This window comes from Orcinus orca, chromosome 9, assembly GCF_937001465.1.
Source record: "Orcinus orca chromosome 9, mOrcOrc1.1, whole genome shotgun sequence".
Lineage (NCBI taxonomy): Eukaryota > Metazoa > Chordata > Mammalia > Artiodactyla > Delphinidae > Orcinus > Orcinus orca.
In genome coordinates, this window is record NC_064567.1 from 6836767 (window position 1) to 6857961 (window position 21195).

General features: G+C 51.0%; 1 protein-coding gene across 1 annotated transcript; it reads right to left on the minus strand.

The window, feature by feature from the left end:
* Positions 1-569: 569 nt before the first annotated feature.
* On the minus strand, positions 570-19000 carry ZNF783 (zinc finger protein 783). The gene is made up of 7 exons (XM_033412669.2): positions 15604-19000; positions 12533-12934; positions 12328-12454; positions 12036-12164; positions 6667-6795; positions 5477-5587; positions 570-3746 (listed from the first exon to the last, which is right to left on the minus strand). Exons 1-7 carry the CDS (start codon positions 15625-15627, stop codon positions 2908-2910), a joined length of 1761 nt encoding a protein of 586 aa, XP_033268560.1. The 5' UTR covers positions 15628-19000; the 3' UTR covers positions 570-2907.
* Between the last annotated feature and the right edge of the window lie 2195 nt (positions 19001-21195).

Below are 21195 nucleotides of genomic sequence, written 5' to 3' on the forward strand. Positions count from 1 at the left end.
GGCAGGACAGCCTCTGTGAGTGCCGCCCTCACCGGAGCCGGGCCGCCTCGGCCATGGCCCTGCACTGTCCGGCCGGGCGGGGGAGCCGCCGCCACCGCCGCCGCCGCCGCCGGGCGGCCCACACAGGCCAGCGCCCGGCCTCTCTGCAAGTTCTCCCGTGTTCTCGCGGCCGTCGGGCCGGGCTGCTCCGGACGCGCGGGAAAGAAAGGACCCGGACGAGCAGCAGCGCTGCCCCGGGCTACGAGCTGGGCCCCACCCCGCCGCCCGGAGGCGGCTCCCCATTGGCCAGACCGGGAAGCTCCGCCCCCGCCCCTTGCGCGGGCGACCCCGGCAGCCCGGAACCTGCCCCCCATTGGCCGGCCCGGAGGCCCCGCCCCCGCGGCGTGCGCCAAGGCTCTGTGGGCGCGGGGCAGGGTTGGGCGCCAGCTCCGTGGGAGAGCCCGGCGCGAGGGCCGCTCTCAAGCGTGGATGCGGACCCGAGCTCGGCCGAGCAGCCCACCCGCGTGGCGGGCGGGGACTTTCCGCACCGCCGCAGACTCCCAGAGAGCAGGAACCAGGTCACGTGCACGTACAGAGTCCAACATATTTATTGAGCACTGATGGGGCCAAGGTTTCACCACTGTCACAGTTCTTAACGGGCCTTTTAACACCAGAACCCCAACTTTGCTTTACAAATGAGGAACCCGAGACCCAGAGCTGGGAGTGAGACTGGGGTCAGACCAGGCTCCAGCCTCCCAGGTCACGCAGCCTCAGTGTAAAGAATGTCCTTTGAACACCTAGTGAGTGCCAGGCAAACTCACAGGGCCTAGCCGGGAGCCCGGCACATTGAATGCTTTGGAAGAAGAGGAGCACCACTGCACAGTGATTACTGCTTCTGTTAAGAGTTTGCGTATTTACACAGGGCATTAAGCATTAGAAAAGCCTGGAAACTCTGAGCCCTGAGGCCTTCCAAGGAAACACCTGAGACTAGCTCTTGCAGCTGAGGGCTAAGCTCTCAGCAGCTTCACTAGCACCACATCCTGTCTGAGCACTTGCTGACAGCCCAGCCCTGACTGCGGGGCCCTGGCAAGAGCTGGGGGATACCAGAGCAGACAAGCAGGATCTATGGCAGGGGAGGGGGGCGCCTCTCCCAAGCCCAGAGGAGCTTGGCTGAGCAGTCACTGACGCGTATACTCTCGCCCCAGAGATGACAGCGATGTTTCCATCTGCCCCCAACCCTGTTCAGGACTTTAGGAGAGGTATGAGGGTCAGAGGGGGGCAAGAGGAAGTGGCACAGCCAGGGACCCAGGCACCTGGAAGCAGGCCTGAACACTGGACACTTCACATAGTGCCAGATAAATAAGACAACAATCAGAAGAGCTGAGGACCCATCACTCCAGCTTCAAAGTCACCCAGACCAAGGGCTGGTTTATAGGGAGCGCCCAAAGTGGTGTGACTGAAGAGGCACAAGAAGCTAGGTGCCACCGAGACTTCTCCATGAGGCGCGACACTAGAGCCCGAACCTCCACAGTTCGAACCTCACTGCTTTGGTGAGAATTTGTTCCACTGAGGTACAAAAGGCTCCAGGCGGATATAGCCCAAAGGGAAAGTCTTACCTCACTTTGCACCCGTGGGACCTTCCACTCACTCCAGAAAATAAAGGTCCTTCTTGAGTGATTCTGACTGGGAAGAGGGCTGGAAGATCAACATGAAAGAGAAAGGGGGCCCTGAACTTGAAAGGAAGGTCGAAATCAGGCTTCCTATTTGTCCCGCTGCCTCTAAATCTATTATGACCCTGACAACTCTAAGGTGAGGTAGGATGCACTGGGGTCATTACCACCTTCGACAGACAAGTAACACGAGGACGGAGGTGGTTAAAAGATTCCCCTAGATCTCCTGGCCTAACTCTGCCATGAGCCCCAAGTTCTAGAAGACAACCCCCTCCTTTAACGTGACACATCAGGCCTGGCAACCCCACAGTCCACGTGGGCTGACCAGCCTCACTCAGACCAGGATCTTCCTCTCGGGAGGAACTTCCTGGGCCCGCTCTGCACCTGACCTCCCCCACCCCCCAGGTGTCAGGTGGGGTCCAGTCCATGGAGCGTGCACACCCGTGAACACTGAGACCTTGGGGGAAATGTCATCCACTCCAGGCTGCAGTTCCCCGCTCTCAGCTGATTACCAAAGTCAATCATGGATGTGAACACCCACTGGGGAAAGGACCAGGAATACTGGGAATCAGTCTAGGCCAAGGAACACACACCTGGGAAGACACCTGGTTTCCAGGGCAGCAGCCAAGGCACCCCCATCAACAGGCATTCCCAGGCTGGTCTGGACAGTCCCTCTGCCACCCCCATACACAAGGAGGTGGCAGAATCATCCCTGCCCCTCAGGAGTTCTTGGTCCCCTTTACAACCACACACAATACTTACAGAAGCACTTAGAAAATCTCCATAAAAAAAAGTTTCAAAATAACAGTAGAAAACTCAAATTTCCAGTGCCTATTCTTCAGGCTGTCTGTCCACTCTGCTGTTTCTCGTGTTGACAGAAGGCCAAGACCTCTGTGTATAAAATCAAACCCCAGGCTCTCCGTGTCTCGAACACCCCCTACTAGAAAGGCCATGGCCTCTGGTCCTGTTGCCTGTCCACGGTACCCGTCAAAGGCCCCCACCAAAGCTTGGCATCCCCTAAGCCTTAGTGGCCCCTGTGTAAGTCAGGAATGTAGAAAAGGCAGCAGAGTGACAAACTTAGGAAACTGAGGCATCTGGCACGCATACACTCTGTCATCAAAAAGGCCACTGCTTCCCATGTAAAAAGATCTCTCCAAAGCCATCGCAGAAGGAGGAACAGCATCAGGCACAAGTGGAAGGGCTCCGCCGGTGTTGAGGTGGTCCTGGAGCAGGGGGTGCCCCGCAGGCTCCTGCCCGGTCAGCCCTCCTCGGAGGGGCTGGGCCGTGCCAGCGGCGGGCTGCCGAGGCGGGCTGGGGGAGCCGGAACGTGCGGGCCGCCCTGGCCGCGCGCGTGCGTCTGCATGTGGACCGCCAGGTGGTGGTTGCGGTTGAAGGCGCGGCCGCACTCGGGGCACGGGTAGGGCCGCTCGCCCGTGTGGATGCGCTGGTGCCGGAAGAGGTCCGAGGGCCGGCGGAAGGCCTTGCCGCAGTAGGGGCAGGCGGGCCAGCCCTGGCTGTCGCCGGTGTGCAGGCGCTGGTGGAGCAGCAGGCTCTTCCGCTGCTGGAAGAAGCGCAGGCACTCGCTGCAGTGGTACACCTTGGCGGCCGCCGGCCTCCGCCCCACGAAGCAGCGGCGGCCCTCGGGCCCCTCTGGGAGCCAGCGGATGACGGGGCCGGGCACCACCACCTCCCCCGGCTCCAGCGCGGGCTGGGCACGTCCCCCGGCCCCGGAGGCCGAGCCGCCCCGGGCCTCCGCGCGCTGCTCCTCCTCCGCGTGGGTCCGTTGGTGAATGGTCAGGTTGATCTTCAAGCGGAAGCTCTGTCCGCAGTCAGGGCAGGGGAAGGCCCGCTCTCGCCGGCGGGGTAGGACGCGAGGCGGCTCGCCCCCCTTCCCCGGTGCCCCCGGTGGCAGAGGGTCCCCTGCCCGCACCCTGGGCGCTGCCCCCGAGTGAGGCCGGCCAGAACCCCCGGTCCTGCTCCTGGGCCCTTTGGGGAGTCTACACTCTGGCTGGCTCGGGGACTCCCCAAGGTAGAGCTGCTCAGGCATCATCTCGTCCTCAGATTGTGCTTCCGTCTTGATGACCATACCGCCACCACCTGGCAAATGGAGTCTGCGTTGATTTCAAGCGGACCACACCGCCGGCCCCCACCCGGGCCACAGACCCAGTCCTGGCCTCCCGGCGTGCTCCAGCCACACCAGCCCCGCCCCCACCCCCCAGCCTTCCCCGGGCCCCTCTTCCTCCCAGCGCTCCCGGCCAGAGCAGGGAAACACTGCTGCAAACCCAGGAGCTGGGGTCAGGGGTCAGACCGGGGAGGCAGATGGGTGGGAAAATGAAAGGCAGACAAAGGGAGGCCTACGTCCTGTGCCCTGCGGCATGCTGACCATGCGGGACCCCCAAAGTTCTGACGACTTTACTTCTGATCTGTGAATGACGATGAGCCCTGCGGGCCACCACTGCCCCCAGACTAGGTAAGAGGCTTCGGGCCTGGAGGTGGTGGGTGACTTAGCCCCCCTCAGAGCTACGCAGCCAAGTAACAAATCCACACCAAGCATCCACCACCTGCCCTGACAGAAAGCAGGCACGAGTCCTGGGCTTCCCGGCTGGGCCTCAGTGTGGGTCACACTTGACTCTGAGGTGGGACTCAGGCAGCGACAGGTGGTCTCAGCAGCAGCTCCAGGGGTCCCTGTCGCTGAGGAGGCCAGTCCTGGCCGCAGAGCCCTGCCTGGAACCCGGCATTCTCCCACCACCTCTGGTTTCCTCTGGAGCCAGCCAACCATCCCCCAGGATCCGGCAGCCTCAGCTGCTAGACCGCACAGTCTTCTCAACGGTGACCAGAGAACCCTGCCCGCTGCCTATTAGAATGAAAACTTACAGCCCTCATTAGGCAACTTCCAAGGTCCAAGACAAGAGTGATTTCTATTCTTGCTGAAGCCTGAGCTTAAACCGCAAGCCGGGAGGCCACTGAGGAAGAGACGCCTTAACTGGTGAACCTCCAGGGCAGCACCGGAGAGCAAGACCTTGTGTTCTCTGCTCACCGCTCACCCAGTAATCCTCACAAATTAACTCATGGCAGAACTTTATTTCTGTCAGAAATGACCCACTGTTTTTAATTTAGTCCTCCAGCTACAGAATCGTTAAGAGTCTAAGAATCCTGTAAACTTTGAGGTAAAACCTTGTTGCACTGAAGAGGCCCCCATGGTGGTCTTGGGCTTAGAAATTAGTGAGGGTCTCAGGCCCTCTTCTCTGTGAAGGCCAAGGCTCCCAGATCTCTTCAACTGCAGCCCATCTGCAGCCACACCACAACCCCAAGGCGGGCCCAGATCTCATGCTTGCCTCCCACCGAAGCAGGTACCAGCATGGAATGGGAGGACAGCTGGATCCCTTTCTATTGGGCCAAAATAGGCAATAATCGCTTTCTTTTTTCCTGCTTATCAGGAGGTAAGCCCGGTTTATAGAAAACACACAGACTCTAAGCAGGAAGAGCTAAATTTAAATCACAGGCCTCCAGACTCCAGCTGCAAGAGGCCAGAGGCTGTGGGCTGGGCCACTTCACAGGGTGGCTGTGAGGAGGCCACACCTGGTGGCACACAGCTTGTTTTAAGCAGCACCTTTCCAGCCAGACCAGACCACAATGGGGGAGGAACAGGACCATAGGTGACCTGGGTCCCCAGAGCCCCAGGGAAGTAATACTTGGGGGGTGAGGGAGGGAGCCCTCAAGAGGAAACCCCTTACCAGGTCCATCATGCAACCCCTACCCACTCCCAAAGGGCCCCCGAGTTCCTCCGAGGCTCTGCTGTGGCCACGGGGCCTCTTCCCTTCACTCACCTGGCCCCATGCCGGGCAGGATGTCCCTGGGAGGGGAGGTGGGTGACTCCCCATCTGAAGATTCTTCCTCCCGTTTAACCGAGGACAAAACGCTAGTGCTGGCTAGTGGTCCTGTGAGAGAGAGTCCCATGAGGGCCTTTCCCAACAGCAGGCTCCCACAGGGAGACCCAGCCATTCCCTAGCAGGTCCAGGACACGCTCAAGTGCCTGAGGCCCAGGAAGAGGGAGCGCTGGGTTCTGTCCCAAGGGTGGCAGGTGCCCCACCCCGCAGCCTCTGCTCAGAGGTGGGCGGAGACCGGGGAAGGCCACACCCCCAATTCCCATGCAGGTGGTGCTAACAACTGGCCCCTCTGCATCTGGGGGTCGCCCTGATGGGCCTCAAAAGGACAGAGGGTTTGGGGAGGCCCCAGGGCACAGCACCGGGTTTGCAACAGAGCAAAAGGACAATGAGAAGGTCCCAGTCCTCTTACACACTGGCTGGGAAGGATGGACACAGGGAAGCGGGGATGGGGTGTCACCTCCAACTGCAGGGGCCCATATTCAGTGGGGAAGATGCACAGAAGTAACTGGATAGAAAGCAACTCAGAGACTGAACGGTCGGGCCGGCAGGAGGGGGACGCCAAGCCAGCACAGAGCAGTCTGGAGACAGAAAACAAGGCTCTGGGTTACCTGCCAGGTGCTATGCTAAATGCCCCCTGAATATACTCCATTTTTGTGACAGGATGGGCAAGAATTTCCTTTAAACAAAAGCAGAGAACACTGGAAGCGGTGACTGGAGCTTCACCGGTCTTCAGAAGAGGACACTCACTGAGGAGCACACGTGCTGGCACTCTGCTAGGCATACGGCACGTACTGCCCCATTAACGGGATTGTCTTAAGAACCCTGAAGAGACCCAATGTCCCCCTCCTGTGCCCTTCCCCTCACTCCAGCCCGATCAATGTACCTGGCCCCCAACATACCTAAGTAACCCATACCTTTGCTTAGACTGTTTCCTCCCGCTGAAAATACCCTGTGTTCCCAGCAAAATCTACCTCTAAGGCCCGTCTCAGGGGCCCCTTTTCCAGGAAACCTGTCCAGCCTTGCCCGGCCTGGCCCAGCCCCCAGCCACCTCTCCCTGCCTCGAGCTGCAGCACTTATGCTCAGTACCGCTTGTCTGGTCCTGTTCACACGGCTGCCCAGCGCTCACTCACCGGTGCTCGTTTCGGGTGGGGTTACTCTTGTTTCTGAGTCTTGCTGGTGCTTGGAGGCCTGACCTTCTTTTGGCTCCTTCTGGGCAGGGCTGACTGGGCTGGAGGTGTGCTCTGGATATGGAGGAAGGCCTGGGGAATGCAAATCAGTGACACTATGGGCAACGCAGAGGTCTCCCAGGAGCCTCTGGGGAGTGGCTAAATGCAGTCACCTGGAGCATCAGGTCAAACACAGCGTATGATAATTCAGTGAACTTTACTGATCGTCTAGTAACTAGATTCTAAACTAAAGCCTCCATATCTGAGAAAAGGAAATGATATATATAGCATGTTACGTTATCCGATAGTACCACACAGGTCATGACACAGCAGGACCAAAGGTCTGGCTTTTTAAGGACTGCTGGCTCAGAACATTTCAACGGTAGTTCCCAATCCCAGGTCCTCCACCAGGCTGGTGTATAAAGATCCCCTGGGGAGCCCCCCAAGATTCTTATCAGTTAGTTCTGGGTGGGCCTAGGAAGTATGCATTTTTAAAAAGCTTCCTAGGTGAGGGGGCTTCTCTGGTGGTGCAGTGGTTGAGAGTCCGCCTACCAATGCAGGGGACACGGATTCGAGGATTCGAGCCCTGGTCCGGGAGGATCCCACATGCCGCGGAGCAACTGGGCCTGTGCGCCACAACTACTGAACCTGCACTCCAGAGCCCACATGCCAACAGCCCGTGCTTGGCAACGAGAGAAGCCACTGCAGCGAGAGGCCCGCACACCACAACGAAGAGTAGCCCCACTCGCCACAACTGGAGAAGGCCCGCGTGCAGCAAAGAAGACCCAACGCAGCCAAAAATAAATAAATAAAATAAACTTATTTTTTAAAAAAAGCTTCCTACGGGAAAAGACATGAATATTTCACAGAATAAAAAATTAAAATGGCCATAAACAAACAAAGCTACACTGTTACCAAGGCCAGACAGACACTACAAGAAAACTACAGACCAATATCCCAATATGAACAAAATGCTAGCAAACCGAATTCAGCAGCATATTAAAAGGATCAAATATCATAACCAAGTGGAGTTTATTCCTGGAATGCAAGGATGGTTCTACATATGAAACTGGAGCAATGGAATACACCACATTAAGAGAATGAAGGGGGGAAAAAACCCCACATGATCATCTCGGCTGATGCAGAAAAAACATTTGACAAAATTCAACACCCTTTTATAAAAAAACTACTCAAAAAACTAAGAATACAAGGAAACTACCTCAGTATAATAAAAGCCTTAATAAAGGAAATTCTGACATGTGCTACAACATAGATGAACCTTGATGATACTGTGCTAAGTGAGATAAGCCAGCCACAAAAAGACAAAGAGTGTACGATTGCACGTGTATGAAGTACTTAGAGTGCTCAAATTCAGGGAGACAGAAAGTAGAACTGTGGCTGCCAGGGACTGAGAAAGGCGGGGAGTGTTATTGTTTGATGGGTACAGAATTTCAGTAAAAGAATAAAAGAGATGAATGGTGGTGCTGGTGGCACAGCATGGTAAATGTATTTAATGTCACTGAACTGTATACTGAAAAACAGTTGCTATGGTAAATTTTATGTTATATGTATTTGAATAAAATAGGAAAAAAAAATAAAGTGCTAATGCACAGCTCACTATAGATGAACCTGGAATACATTATGCTAAGTGAAAGAAGACAGGCGCCTAAGACCACGTACTACGTGACTGCGTTTACACGACATGCCCAGAATAGGCAAGTCCACAGAGCCAGAAAGCAGATTTGTTGTTGCTTATGGCTGGGGGGCTGGGAAGGGGGTCAGGGTGATAGCTGAAAGACACAGAGCTTGTTTTTGAGGTGACAAAAATGCTATAAAATTGACTGTGGTGTCGGCTGCACTTATCTATGAATATGATAGAGAGCACTGAGCTGTATACTTTAAATGAGTGAATTATTTCTAATAAATCTATTTTCTTAACTACACTGAAGTACTTACCTATTATGCAGACAGAAATCCGGCAAGTCTGACCACATTCTCTAGTGGCAAGGCTGTGGGGAAAGAGGCCCTCTTTCACAATGCTGACGGGAATGTAAATGGTACAACCCCTATGGAGGGGGATTTGGTGATAAATTCTTTAAAAATTGCATATTCATTTACCTTTGACCCAGCAGTCCAGCTTCTGGACTGTATCCCAAAGATACACTGACAAAAATATGAACTCATTTATGCACAAGATATTTCCTACAGCATTAATTATATCAGCAATATACTGGCTATTCCCCAAATAATCCATCAGTGAAGACTGGTTAAATAAACTATGGTATATCACACCATGGAACATTCCATATTCACACAAAAAATTAGGAAGATCTCTACATACTGCTATGAGGTATTTCAAACACAAATAGTATGGGGGAATACAAAGGTATCTATGTATTAGTGATATTTTCAAAAGGAAACACTGGAGTATAAACGAGAAGTTAATAAAAATGGTTATCTATAGGGAGAGGGAGGGGATAAGGGTGGAAATGAGACCTCCCTGAGTGTATCCTGTTAAATCATTTTGACTTTGCAACCATGTCTTACATGTTCAAAAAGTTAAATTAAATCATAATTAAAAAGAGCCATCGCTAAAAACCTAAAATTAAGCAGGGGCTTTCCTGGTGGCACAGTGGTTACGAATCTGCCTGCAGGGGACACGGGTTCGAGCCCTGGTCCGGGAAGATCCCACATGCTGCGGAGCAACTAAACCTGTGTGTCACAACTACTGAAGCCCGCGTGCCGAGAGCCCGTGCTCCGCAACAAGAGAAGCTACCGTAATGAGAAACCCCCACAATGAGAAGCCTGTGCACCGCGATGAAGAGTAGTCCCTGCTCGTCGCAACTAGAGAAAGCCCGCACGCAGCAACGAAGACCCAACGCAGCCAAAAATAAGTAAATTAAATAAATAAGTAAAATTAAGCAGAAACAAAAAAACTTAACTGTATATCAAGTTGGTGGCATAACCACATAGAGAAAATAATTATTTCAAGCGACTTTAAAAGGCATTATTTTGTCTATTAAGTCCTGAATGAAATATGCATTCAGATGACAAAAAGAGCTGCAAAGAAATCTCAAATTTCAATTAGAAGTGTAATTGTTAGTAGTAATACAGACTCAATTATTTGAAATTATTTCCAAATTATTATTATTCCAAATAAGATATTATAGGATAATGAAATATTAAGATTTGGATACAAAATAATGCAAATAAGTAATTATGCTAATATAGTGAGGAATTTAAGATGTCCATGTAAAAGTGACATACAAGTATAAAATCAAAGGACATTAAATTTGAATTCTAAATATCATTACGAACTCATGATTTTTTTCTTCTCAAAAATACATATTTTCTGAGAAGGTCTAGAAGTAATGCCAAAAATTAGCAACTACTAGAACTCATACTGCAGTCTCAGAATACCATTCCTTATTGAAAGAAATAAAACTTCTTGGAGAAACTCTTATTCCAGGTCTGGGGAAGGAAATATACAAGATGAAACTAGAACATCTTACGGTGTCTGAACGCCATCAAAGTTACATCAAAATGACCTATAGGTCAACTTGAAGGGGCTCCCAAGAGCTAAAAATGGGACAACTTAAGCATGAAAGTAACGGCTGCAAAGGACTGCATGTATAAAATACTTAACAATCTATGAAGTCATAATAATAATAAAAAAAAAAAAAGAAAGAAAAGCCCAAGTATTGGTCACCTTTGGAGGCGTCTAAGGAAGCAACTCTTCATTCTAAAAACTGATGAAGGGAAAGAATTAAGCACCTATCCTGCCTCTTCTGTACAGACTATATTTCAAGGTAACTAAAGTTAGTTAGGGAAATTATTCTTTATAAAAGAATTTCAGGGCTTCCCTGGTGGCGCGGTGGTTGAGAGTCCACCTGCCGATGCAGGGGACGCGGGTTCGGGCCCCAGTCCGGGAAGATCCCACATGCCGCGGAGCGGCTGGGTCCGTAAGCCATGGCCGCTGAGCCTGCGCGTCCGGAGCCTCTGCTCCGCAACGGGAGAGGCCACAACAGTGAGAGGTCCGCGTACCAAAAAAAAAATTTCATCTATTAGGTACAAAAGTAATGACCAAATTTCACCATTTTGCAACCCTAATAAAATAATGAATCCAGGCAACAATCTTCAATGTCTAATAAAATCATTAGGTGAAAAGTTGACGGGGAACTTTATACCAGAAGGATAAGGCTCACAATCAGAAAAAGAAAGGCAATTGGGTAAGACCTGAAGCCATAGGCTCCTAGTAGAAAACACAGGCGGTAAGCTCTTTGACATCAGTCTTGGCAACGACTTTTTGGATTTGACACCAAAAGCAAATATAAACAAGAGAGAATACATCAAACTAAAAAGCTTCTGCACAGCAAAGGAAACCATCAACAAAGTGAAAATGCAACCTACTGAATGCGAGAAAATATTTGCAAGTCATACATCTGATAAGGGGTTAACTTCCAAAATATATAAAGAACACACACAACTCAACAGCAACAAAAATCCAATTACAAAATGGACAGAAGATCTGAATGGACATTCTTCCAAAGAAGACATACAGATGGGCAACTGGCACATGAAAAGATGCTCAACATCACTAACCATCAGGGAAATGCAAATCAAAACCACAATGAGATACCACCCCACATCTGTTAGAATGGCTATTATCAAAAAGACAAGAAATGACAAGGATGTGGAGAAAAGGGAACGCTTGTACCCTGTTGGTGGGAATGTAAATTGGTGCAGCCACTATGGAGAACACTATAGGGGTTCCTCAAAAAACTAAAAATAGAACTACCATATGATCCAGCAATCCCACTTCCAGGTATTCTTTCAAAGAAAACAGAAACACTAACTCAAAAAGATATCTGCACCCTGATGCTCACGGCAGCACTATTTATATACAATAGCCAAGATATGGAAACACCTGAAGTGTCCACTGATCAATGAATGCATAAAGAAAATGTCACATATACATACAACGGAATATTATTCAGCCACAAAAAAGAATGAAATCTTGTCATTGGCGACAACCTTGACGACATTATGCTACGCGAAATAAGTCAGAGAAAGACAAGCATTGTATGATCTCACTCATATGTGGAATCTATTAAAAACAAAGACACAAAAATGAGGTCATAGATACAGAGAACAGATTGGCGGTTGTCAGAGGTGAGGGGTGGAGGTAGGTGAAACGGGTGAAGGGGGCTAGGGCGCGGCCCACCCTGGGTTAAGAGCCTGCGTTCCGTCCTGGCCTCACGGGTCGGAAGCACAGGAGGCTGGGGACATGAATGGACTGTCCCCAGCCACGCCCCCATCTTGCCCTCACTCACCAGCGCCCAGCCTCCTTGGGCGTGCTTCCTCTCTGTCACTCCCCTCCTCCCGGCCCCTTGGGCCTTCAGGGCAAGGCTCCTCTCCCCTCTCCATCCGGGTGAGGATATCCGGTTTGGAGATGGCATAATCTGCACACAGAACAGAGGCAGCTGGGTCAGGACTGCACACCCACCATGCAGTTGCCCACAGAGATGCAGAGACCCCCAGAGGAACAGAAGCCAAAGCCAAGACCCAGACCACAGGAGGCCCATCTGTGCACCGAGGCCCAGGGTGCCACCTACACAGCCTTACCCAGGGAGACCAGCGTCTCGTAGTTGCCCCGCATCACGTGCTTGTACAGCTCCTTCTGCCACTCATCCAGTTTGCCCCACTCTGGCTCAGAGAAATACACGGCCACATCATCAAAGGTCACGGGCACCTGAAACCACAGTGTCACGCACGCTCACCCGCACGCTGACGGGCACGGGCTGTCCCACCCCCGGCGCCCAGGGCTTACCTTGGGGGCCTCGCCCTTGCTGCCTGGGGGCAGCCGCAGGATCCAGAAGTTCCTGTTCCTCAGCAGGTTCTCCACGTTCTCCAGCCGCCTCTGCAGCAGCCCGTACTCCTGCAGCAGGGTCCCCAGCACCGCCCACTTGCCCTCCAGCTGGTTCCCCAACTCCACGGCCGTCTTCTCGCAGTCGGCCAGCTTCTTCTCGGCCTTCCCTGTCCGCCCCTCCAGAGTCAGCAGGCGGGCCAGGCAGGAATCCACCTTCTTCTCCAACGCCTGGATGGCGGCCACCACCGTCCACAGCGTGATCTCCGTGGAGTAGAGGTATGAACTCTTCTCAGCAGCCAGCTGGGGTGATGGAGAAGGCGTCAAAGGCCTTTCATCCCCTATTTGCCTGTCTCTCTCTGGAGCCTGTCCACAAGAGAAAAGTGAGATGTTATCAGAATGATCCAGTCAAAATGTCCATCTCTAAAAGAAACCTCAGAATGGCACCTGCCCAGGTGAAGCCCCATCTGGGATCCTGAGGACCAGTCAGGCAGCCAGGGATGGGGAGGGGGGACATCCAGCCTCTAGGAAAGGAAACACTGGCTGGACCAGGGTGTTAGCAAGTGGGAACAGGAGGAAAGGCATGGCCAAAGCAGGAAAGCATCCGTGGCCTCACACAGGTGACTTCCTTTCCGGGTCTCAGTCTCCTCCTCCGAAACTCTGAAGCTCTGCAGTCAAACAACCAGAGTGCAGCTGGCAGCTCCACTGCTCACGAGCTCGCTGACTTTGGCAAGGTTTGTTAAGCATTTCAACTTCAATCCCACATCTATGAAATGGGGGTAATAACAGTGCCTACATGATAGGATTGTGAGAATTGATGGTACCATCTTTGTAAATAGCACATGGCAAACACTCAATAAATGTGAGCCCTGTGTTGTTGATCATGAGGGGGATGATGACGATGGTGGCTCTGGCTCAGGGATGCAGCAGTTCATATGGCCCTTGTCCTCCACCTCTTTCATTACAATGTCCTTCAGCATCTCGGAAAAGAGCTCCCGCAGTGCCTCAGCTTACCTTGGTGCCTGATGACAAAGTCTCAGTCCCAGTTCATCTCGCTGAAAGCTTTGTTGGAAAGGTGAATTGACACTTCATCCCTTCACTGCACTCATCCTCATGGTCAAATCACCATCAAGTCCTATCCGTGTAACTTCTGAAACTATCTCAAATCCATCCTCTTTTCTCCTTCTCTGCCGTGACTAGTCAAAATCCTAATCATCTGTCCCCCAAACCACTGCAATCCTGCCCAGCTGGTTTCCCCAGTTCGCCCTTCTCCCCCCACAATACACTTTCCACAGGGTGATCAGTAATCTTTTAAATACACAGACTAGATCATTTTAGTCCCCGATCAACAGCTTCCCGTGTACCCAGAATAAAACCTAAACTTCGTATCGTATCCCAGCCTACCTCCCTGAGCTTATATCCTCCTGGCTATCAACTACACTCCAGCTACCCTGGTCTCCTTGGATTCCTATGATGCACCCAGCTCTCTCCTCCACCTTTCTGTTAGCTCTTCCCACACCTCTCTGTACGCCTGGCTCCCTCTCGTATAAGGCTCCAGCTTAAACACTGCCTCAAAGAGACCTTCGCCGATGGACACATCTAACATAGGCCCCCTGCTAGTCCCTTCCTTCACAGCACTAATAATCTATGATCATGCCATGTGTATGCCTGTGTTATGGTTTGCTTCCCCCATGAGAACATAAGCTCCATGATGACGTAAGTTTCTAAAAGACTGCCTCATTCATAGAAGACGCTCAATAAATACCTACTGAATGAGCGACTGACTAAACGAACAACACATTCATCCAATAACAATGACTGAACATCTGTCATAGTAAACGAGCAATGGGGATGCAGAAAAAAATATGTGGTTCTTCCTTCTCCTGGAGAAAAGTTTTGTAAAAAAATAGTCATAATAAATTAAATAACAGTGTGATACCATGGGCTATCGAAGTTGAGGGCAAATCTGTCCTGTTTGAGGAGTTTCTTGGGATCTCAGGTGATACACAAGACAGCAGAGGAAAAGGGGCGGGTGGATAAGAATGGTCAGAAAGAGTACTGAGAAAGTGGCCCTGGGCTAAGTGGGAGCTGAAAAGGTCACTTGTCCCCCTACAGAAGGGCCTTCCTGGGGGCCATAAACGCCAAGAACTCCCATCCTCTTCTGCCTCGCAGTCAGAGGACCCTTAAAAAAAGCACACACCAAACTCACTAGTTAAAGAGGAGAGAAAAGTTCCTCCTTAAAAATCATCCACAATAATCAGCATCCAGAAAGATCACGGCTTCAAACACTTTATTAAGATGTATTAATAATAGTAGATACCGTTTATTGAGCTCTTTACAAATGTTTTTCGAGTATGTCAAAAAAGGACAGATTATTTTCTCCGAATTGGACACACTGCACATTATCAGCCAACATTGTAACATCTGCTGAACTAATCTTAAAAACAAAAACAAAAAAACGAAAAACAACAACGAAAGCACCACACCTACAATCCCGCCAGTAAACAGCACTCAACACCTCTTAGGTGTCAGAAGAACACTTGGGCACCTTAATGGGGGTGTAACTCCGGAGCCCCTGGTGGGCGTCTGGCTCTGGCCTCTGCTAGGTGGGCGACTTCGGACCGCTCCCCGCCCCGAGCCCCAGACTTCGGTCGTCAGAACCGAATGGGGCCGGCGCCCCTGCCCCGCTGCCTGCCTCCGGGGCCGCCGGACCTCCAGTGAGACAATGGACGGGGCGGGGAAACAGCCATTCGGTTCAAAGACGAGGGCTTGTCATCTTAAGTGTAACTAGAAAGCCCGGCCTGTCCCCCGACGTCGGAGCCGTCCGCCCGCCGCGCCCGGCCTCGATTTGGGCCGCCCGGCCGCTCGGACGAGGCGGACGAGGGCGGCCAGGCGGCACGAGAGGGCCCGACGCGCGGGCCTGGGCGGAGGCGGCGCGCGGGCCGCTCGGGCCGCCCGACCGAGACCCGCGCGGGCCCACGCGGCGGTGGAGTCGGCGGCCTGGCCGGGCTGGGCGTCCGCGCGGGGGCGCTTACCGGGGCAGGCGCCTCTTCGGCCATGGCTGCCCGCGTCCTTCTCTGGGCGGCTCTCCTCAGGCCCGGTTTGTCGGGCCCGGCGCGGCGCTGCGCGGCGCGGCGGCGGAGGCGGAGCTGAGCCGCCCAGCCTCGGAGCTCCTGCCGGGCGGCCGCGAGCTGCGTCCGAGCCACGTGCCCCGCCGGCCCTTTAAACAAGAGCTGCGCTCGCGGCCCTGCCCGAGGGCGCGCACAGCGCCCCCTGCAGCCCGAAGGACCGCACGCCCGCGGCCCGCGGCCTTCTGCGCCCACCCGCCCCGGCGGCCGCGGGGGTCTCCCGGGGGGAGCGGGGTGCCCGCCCCCTCCTGGGCCGCGGTAGTCGACGCCGGGCCTCACGCGCCGCGGGGCCCTCCAGACGGGCTCCCTTCGGGTGGAGGCGACCCTCGGGCCTGGGCCGAGCGGCGCGGGCCACGCGCAGGGCCGGCACGGTGGGACCCTAACCCCTCTCCGGGGTGCTGGGGCAATCCAGTCAGGGAGCTAATAAAGGAAACGCGCAGGAAACTTCGAAGCTTTGGGGGAAGAAGGTCCGTCATTGCCGGGTAATCGCAAGTGTATGCACTTGATTTGCCGTTTGAACACCTCTAATGGACCCAAAGTGACTATACATTTTGCCCGGGAAAAGCCAGGGGGGTGGGAGGGATCAATAAGGGTTTTTAAACTTTATTAGTTTTTCAGAACAAATAGACCTCAGGAAAATTTTATTTCCTTAAAAAAAAAAGCCCCACCTCCCTCCCCAAACCTCCCTTTGGGGACCCTGGGTCTCCTCGTCCTTCCCTGGGGCCCACCTTCCCAGCAGACACGCGACTCGAGCATCCTCCGCAGAGTGCTCTGAAGCCCTCTTTGCCACGCCCAGTCTTCACTTGCGCATCAGCCACCAGCTGGGGATCCTCTGCAGCAAGAGTAAATCCATCACTAATTCAGGCCCTGAGGCATCTTGAATGAACGACTCAATCTAGGACCTATTTTCCTCATCTGCAACCCACCGAGCCTTGCTCTGGAAAACCTGTCAATCTCTGAATATAAAGTAAAATATGCTGCATGCCATTTAACTTTTATTTTCTATCTTTTCTGCATTTCCCAATCACCTCACTCTTTGTCCAACAAGCCCGGAAATTCTTCCCACTAGAAATTACTCTGCAGTTTTGTTTCTTTGTGTGTATGCTTTGTTTTTGTTTCTTTTCTTAGTATTTTTCTCTTGGGAGGGAGGGAGAAAATGATTTGCCCATGTATTTGATCCAAGCAAAAGTGTGGTCAATCAATATAATAAGAACATAAGTAAATTGATACCTTCTCCAAGTAAGGTGCACCCGTAGAATTTGGGGCAAGGTTAGGAAGTGTTACTTTAAGGTAACAAGAAGTCAAATCAATATATGGCATTGTTTATTGTGGAAATCCTTGTTGAAGTAACCTGACCTTAAGACAGTTTGCAAACTTGTGCTGAAGACAGGAAGAGCATCCCTCGGTTCTCAGCAGGGGTAAGACCAATATATTAAGGATTATAAATTTCTTATAAATTGATAAGTTGTGATCTCATAAAGTAAGAGTTAATGCCCAAGGCAAACAGAAAGAGTCTGGAAAATGGATTGGAGAGGAAGATGCTTGTATTAAACAAGCTTTGTTCAGGGAAGAGTGCCCTAATTTTTGACAGCTGGTCTGCGTTTTTTAGAAGAGTTTCTGTAAGTCAGTATTCAAACTTCAGTGTGCATCATGCTCTCCTGGAGTGCTTGTTAAAATACAGACTGTTGGGCACCGGTCTCAGAGTTTCTAGGCCTGCGGCTGGAGTGGGTAGGAGTCCAGAATTTCATTTCTAACTAGTTGCCATGAAATGCTGCTTCTACTGGTTGAATGATCACACTGCCCTGTGCATTAGCTCCCAGAGCTGCCTCTCATTCCCACGCTCTGACTTTATAAATATATTGAACAAAAAATACAGAAACTTGACACCATAATGTGGTTTCCACAGCAGACCAGCCTGGGTGTCAGGCCAGGTGTAGCTCTAATATAAATTAAAATTACTTGCATCCTTCGTTATTAATCTGTCTCCTGTGGATTTGCTCTTTTTTAGATCAGATCTCCAGGGCCTGAACACCTCTGGGTGAGTTGACAACACTGGATTTCCAAAGTACAGGCACAGACCCTGCAGGGACAGGGGTGACTCCACCCAGGTGCAGCCCACTCTGAGACAGTTGGCCATCGGCCTGTGCTGCAGAAGGTGGGCTGGTCAGGTGAGGGCCACTAAAACAACACCTTAGGGTCACGTAGGGTTGGGGGGTGGTCAAGATACTCAAGTGCTAGTGCCCTCAGCCAGGAGATGGGGCAGCTCAGAGAGAATTCCCGTGGCCCCCTCACCCTACCTTTAGATTAGAAAGTGGACCCACCCAGAATTGTAAAGTGGTAGGAGGGGAAGTATTAGAAGAGGGAGACCAGAAGTATAACCAAATCCCCCTTCCTCCACGAAGCCCTCCCTAGTTCAGACAGCACTGAGCTCCCTATCCTGTGAATTCCTGTTATACCTGTTCATTCAGTAAACGTGCTGTGACCATCTATGTGGGAAGCCCCCATGCTCAGAGCTGTGGAATCTGGATACAATTAAGACCTGGTCCCCGCCTTCAAAGAGCATCGCCTCCTGTTGACTCCACCTCGGTGATCTTGTCCATCACTCTCTTCGCGCTGAAGCGGCACCCAGTCAGATCCTCACTGGCTCTTGCTGTTCTCACTCAAAAACCTTCTAACATATCCCCCACCCCGGCAACGACAAAAGCATGCTGTACCTCTTCTTAGGTTAATAGTCCCAAATCGCAGTTAGATTCAGGTCACCCTTTTGCTCAAAACTCTCAGCTCCCCATTACTCACTCAATACAATCCAAACTCCTTAGTCTGACCCCAACCTCTCTTTCCAACCACGTCCCCCTACTCCCCTCCTCCCACCCCACCCTCCAGACAAGTCGAATGAATTGGTGTTTATTGGTACATGCCCCATAAGGTCTAGTTTGGTCATGTCTCTCCTTTTTAGAATGTCCTTCATCTCATCCTTAAAGGTCCAGCTCAAATGTCATCTCTCATAAAGCCTTTCCCAATGTCCTGCAACTTGAATGTAATTGTTCTCTTACAGAATTTTAGCTTCATTTTCTATCTTCTATTAAAGTCCCTTGACAGCCTGTGAGCCCAAGAACAAAATCTGATTTAACCTTTCATCCCTCCCTCTGTAGACTCTGCACATGGAGGCTACTCAGATATTCACGAGTGAACAAAATCTAAGGTATGCAAAGGTACAGTACAAGAAGGGAACAGATTTCCACCCCACTGTTCACAGCAGTATTATTTACAATTGTCAAGATATGGAAGCAACCTAAGCGTCCATCAACAGATGAATGGATAAAGATGTGGTACATGTATACAATGGAATACTACTCGGTCATAAAAAAGAATGGAATTTTGCCATTTGCAACAACATGGATGGACGTGGAGAGTATTATGCAAGTGAAATAAGTCAGACAGAGAAAGACAAATACTGTGTGACGTCACTTATATGTGGACTCTAAAAATACAACAAACCAGTGAGTATAACAAAAAAGAAATAGACTCACAGATATAGAGAACAAACTAGTGGTTACCAATGGGGACAGGGAAAGCACAGGGGTACGGGATTGAGAGGCACAAACTATTAGGCATAAAATAAGCTACAAGGATATACTGTACAGCACAGGGAATATAGCCAGTATTTTATAACTATAAATGGAGTATAACCTTTAAAAACTGTGAATCACTATACTGGACACCTGTAACTTACATGTTGTACATCAACTATACTTCAATTAAAAATAATTTTTTTTAAAGGAAATGTATTTTGATCGAATGTAAACTCAGCTAGGGCAAAGACTGTTTTTCTGTACACTGACATACCCCAAGTATTTAAAACAGTACCTAAATAATAGGTGCTCAACATATATTTGTTGAATAAAAGAAATGAACAAGGGAAGCTTCCACAAAAGGGGGCCTACGAACTGAGTAGTGAAAAATAAATAGTACTTGGTTCACAGAGAAGGGCATTCCCCGGAGAGGGAAAGCCTGAGCTGAATTCAGTCGTGGGAAAGTATGGCTTATTGACTAAGTGACGGGAATCCCACTGTGGCAGCAGGAGAGAGAATTTAGTGTGAGAAGCGAACAAACCCAGAGCAGGTTAGGTTGTCCAAGTCTTGAATCTACACTTAAAAGCTTGCTCTTCATCAGTAGCGTCAGTGCACTGCAAGGCTTTGAGGAAAGCCCATGTCCAATCTGTGTTCCAGGACAATAACCCTGGTAGCAAAAAGGACGTGATTAAGGGTAGGAGACCAGTTAGGTTACTGAGTGAAAAGTAGATGGGCGATGATTAGGCCCTTACCTGGTGGAATAGGAAGGAGAAGATTGGACAGATGAGTCTCTCATGTTTGGCATTTCACTCTTCACTATATGCTGATTTAATCTAACTTGATCATCCCTGTCCTTCAGGCAGTTGCACAGTCTGTTTCCTTCTCATCACCCAGCAGAGCAGACTTTCAATGAAGGACAGTTGAAGCTGGCCAAGATTTTTTGTATCACTTAAAACAGTGTATTCTGTGTGCAGAGCATGACCTGGAGATCCTGTTAAAATGCAGATTCTGATTCAGTGAGTCTCGGAGCCTGCCCTTCTACCAAGCTCCCAGGGGGTGCCAATGCTTCTGGTGCAGAGACCACACTTTGGGTAACAAGGACTTAGAATCCAACCCAGACACGAGGTCCTTAATCGTGGTCAGCCAGAAGCAACAGAGCCTGTGGTGGAGTGTGTGAGCACTGAAGCAAGATGGCCTGGTTCACAGCCACCTCTGCTTCTGCATCACCTTTCAGGTCTCTTCCCGCATCTCACGTGGGAAATGGGGTAATAATCGTACCCACCACATAGGGTCTTGTGAGGATTAAGTTCACTTTTATGTGAAGAACTTAGAACAGTGACTAGCACATGAGTGCTCAGTAAACATTAGCCATTATCACACTAGTCTGACGGATTAAGACAATCATTTCCCTGCCTCAAGAACCACCTAACTTTGCTGGAGAAATAGGAGCCTATCTTGTACTTTTTCTCCCCATGATGCGAGGCAAAGGCTGGTCACATTAAAGCACTCACTGGGAGGTAAGAATAGCCAAGGATGGGATAGGGGGTATCTCTAATGCAAAAACCCGCAGGCAGGAGACTGGAGAAGGGATTTAGGAGAGACGCTCCAGACGTTTTCCTCCATACAATGAAGCTGAGCACCTCTCACGGCGCTGCCCTACGACAGCTTCCCTCCACATTCCGTTTCTACACCAAGATAATCCCTTACCTTACAGCGACCAAGCTCATTTTTATCTATTTATTTAGTTTCTTCTCAACCCCATATCCCACTCACTCCTCCCATGGGCAACCATAATGCCTGTATGTAACTTTTCGCTTCTATGTGTTCTTACAAAGTGATTTGTTTTGTGTACGTTTTTAATTTACAGAAATGGTATTGTGTTATAGATCTCATTCAACTTCTTACATTCGCCACTCAGCACCATGTT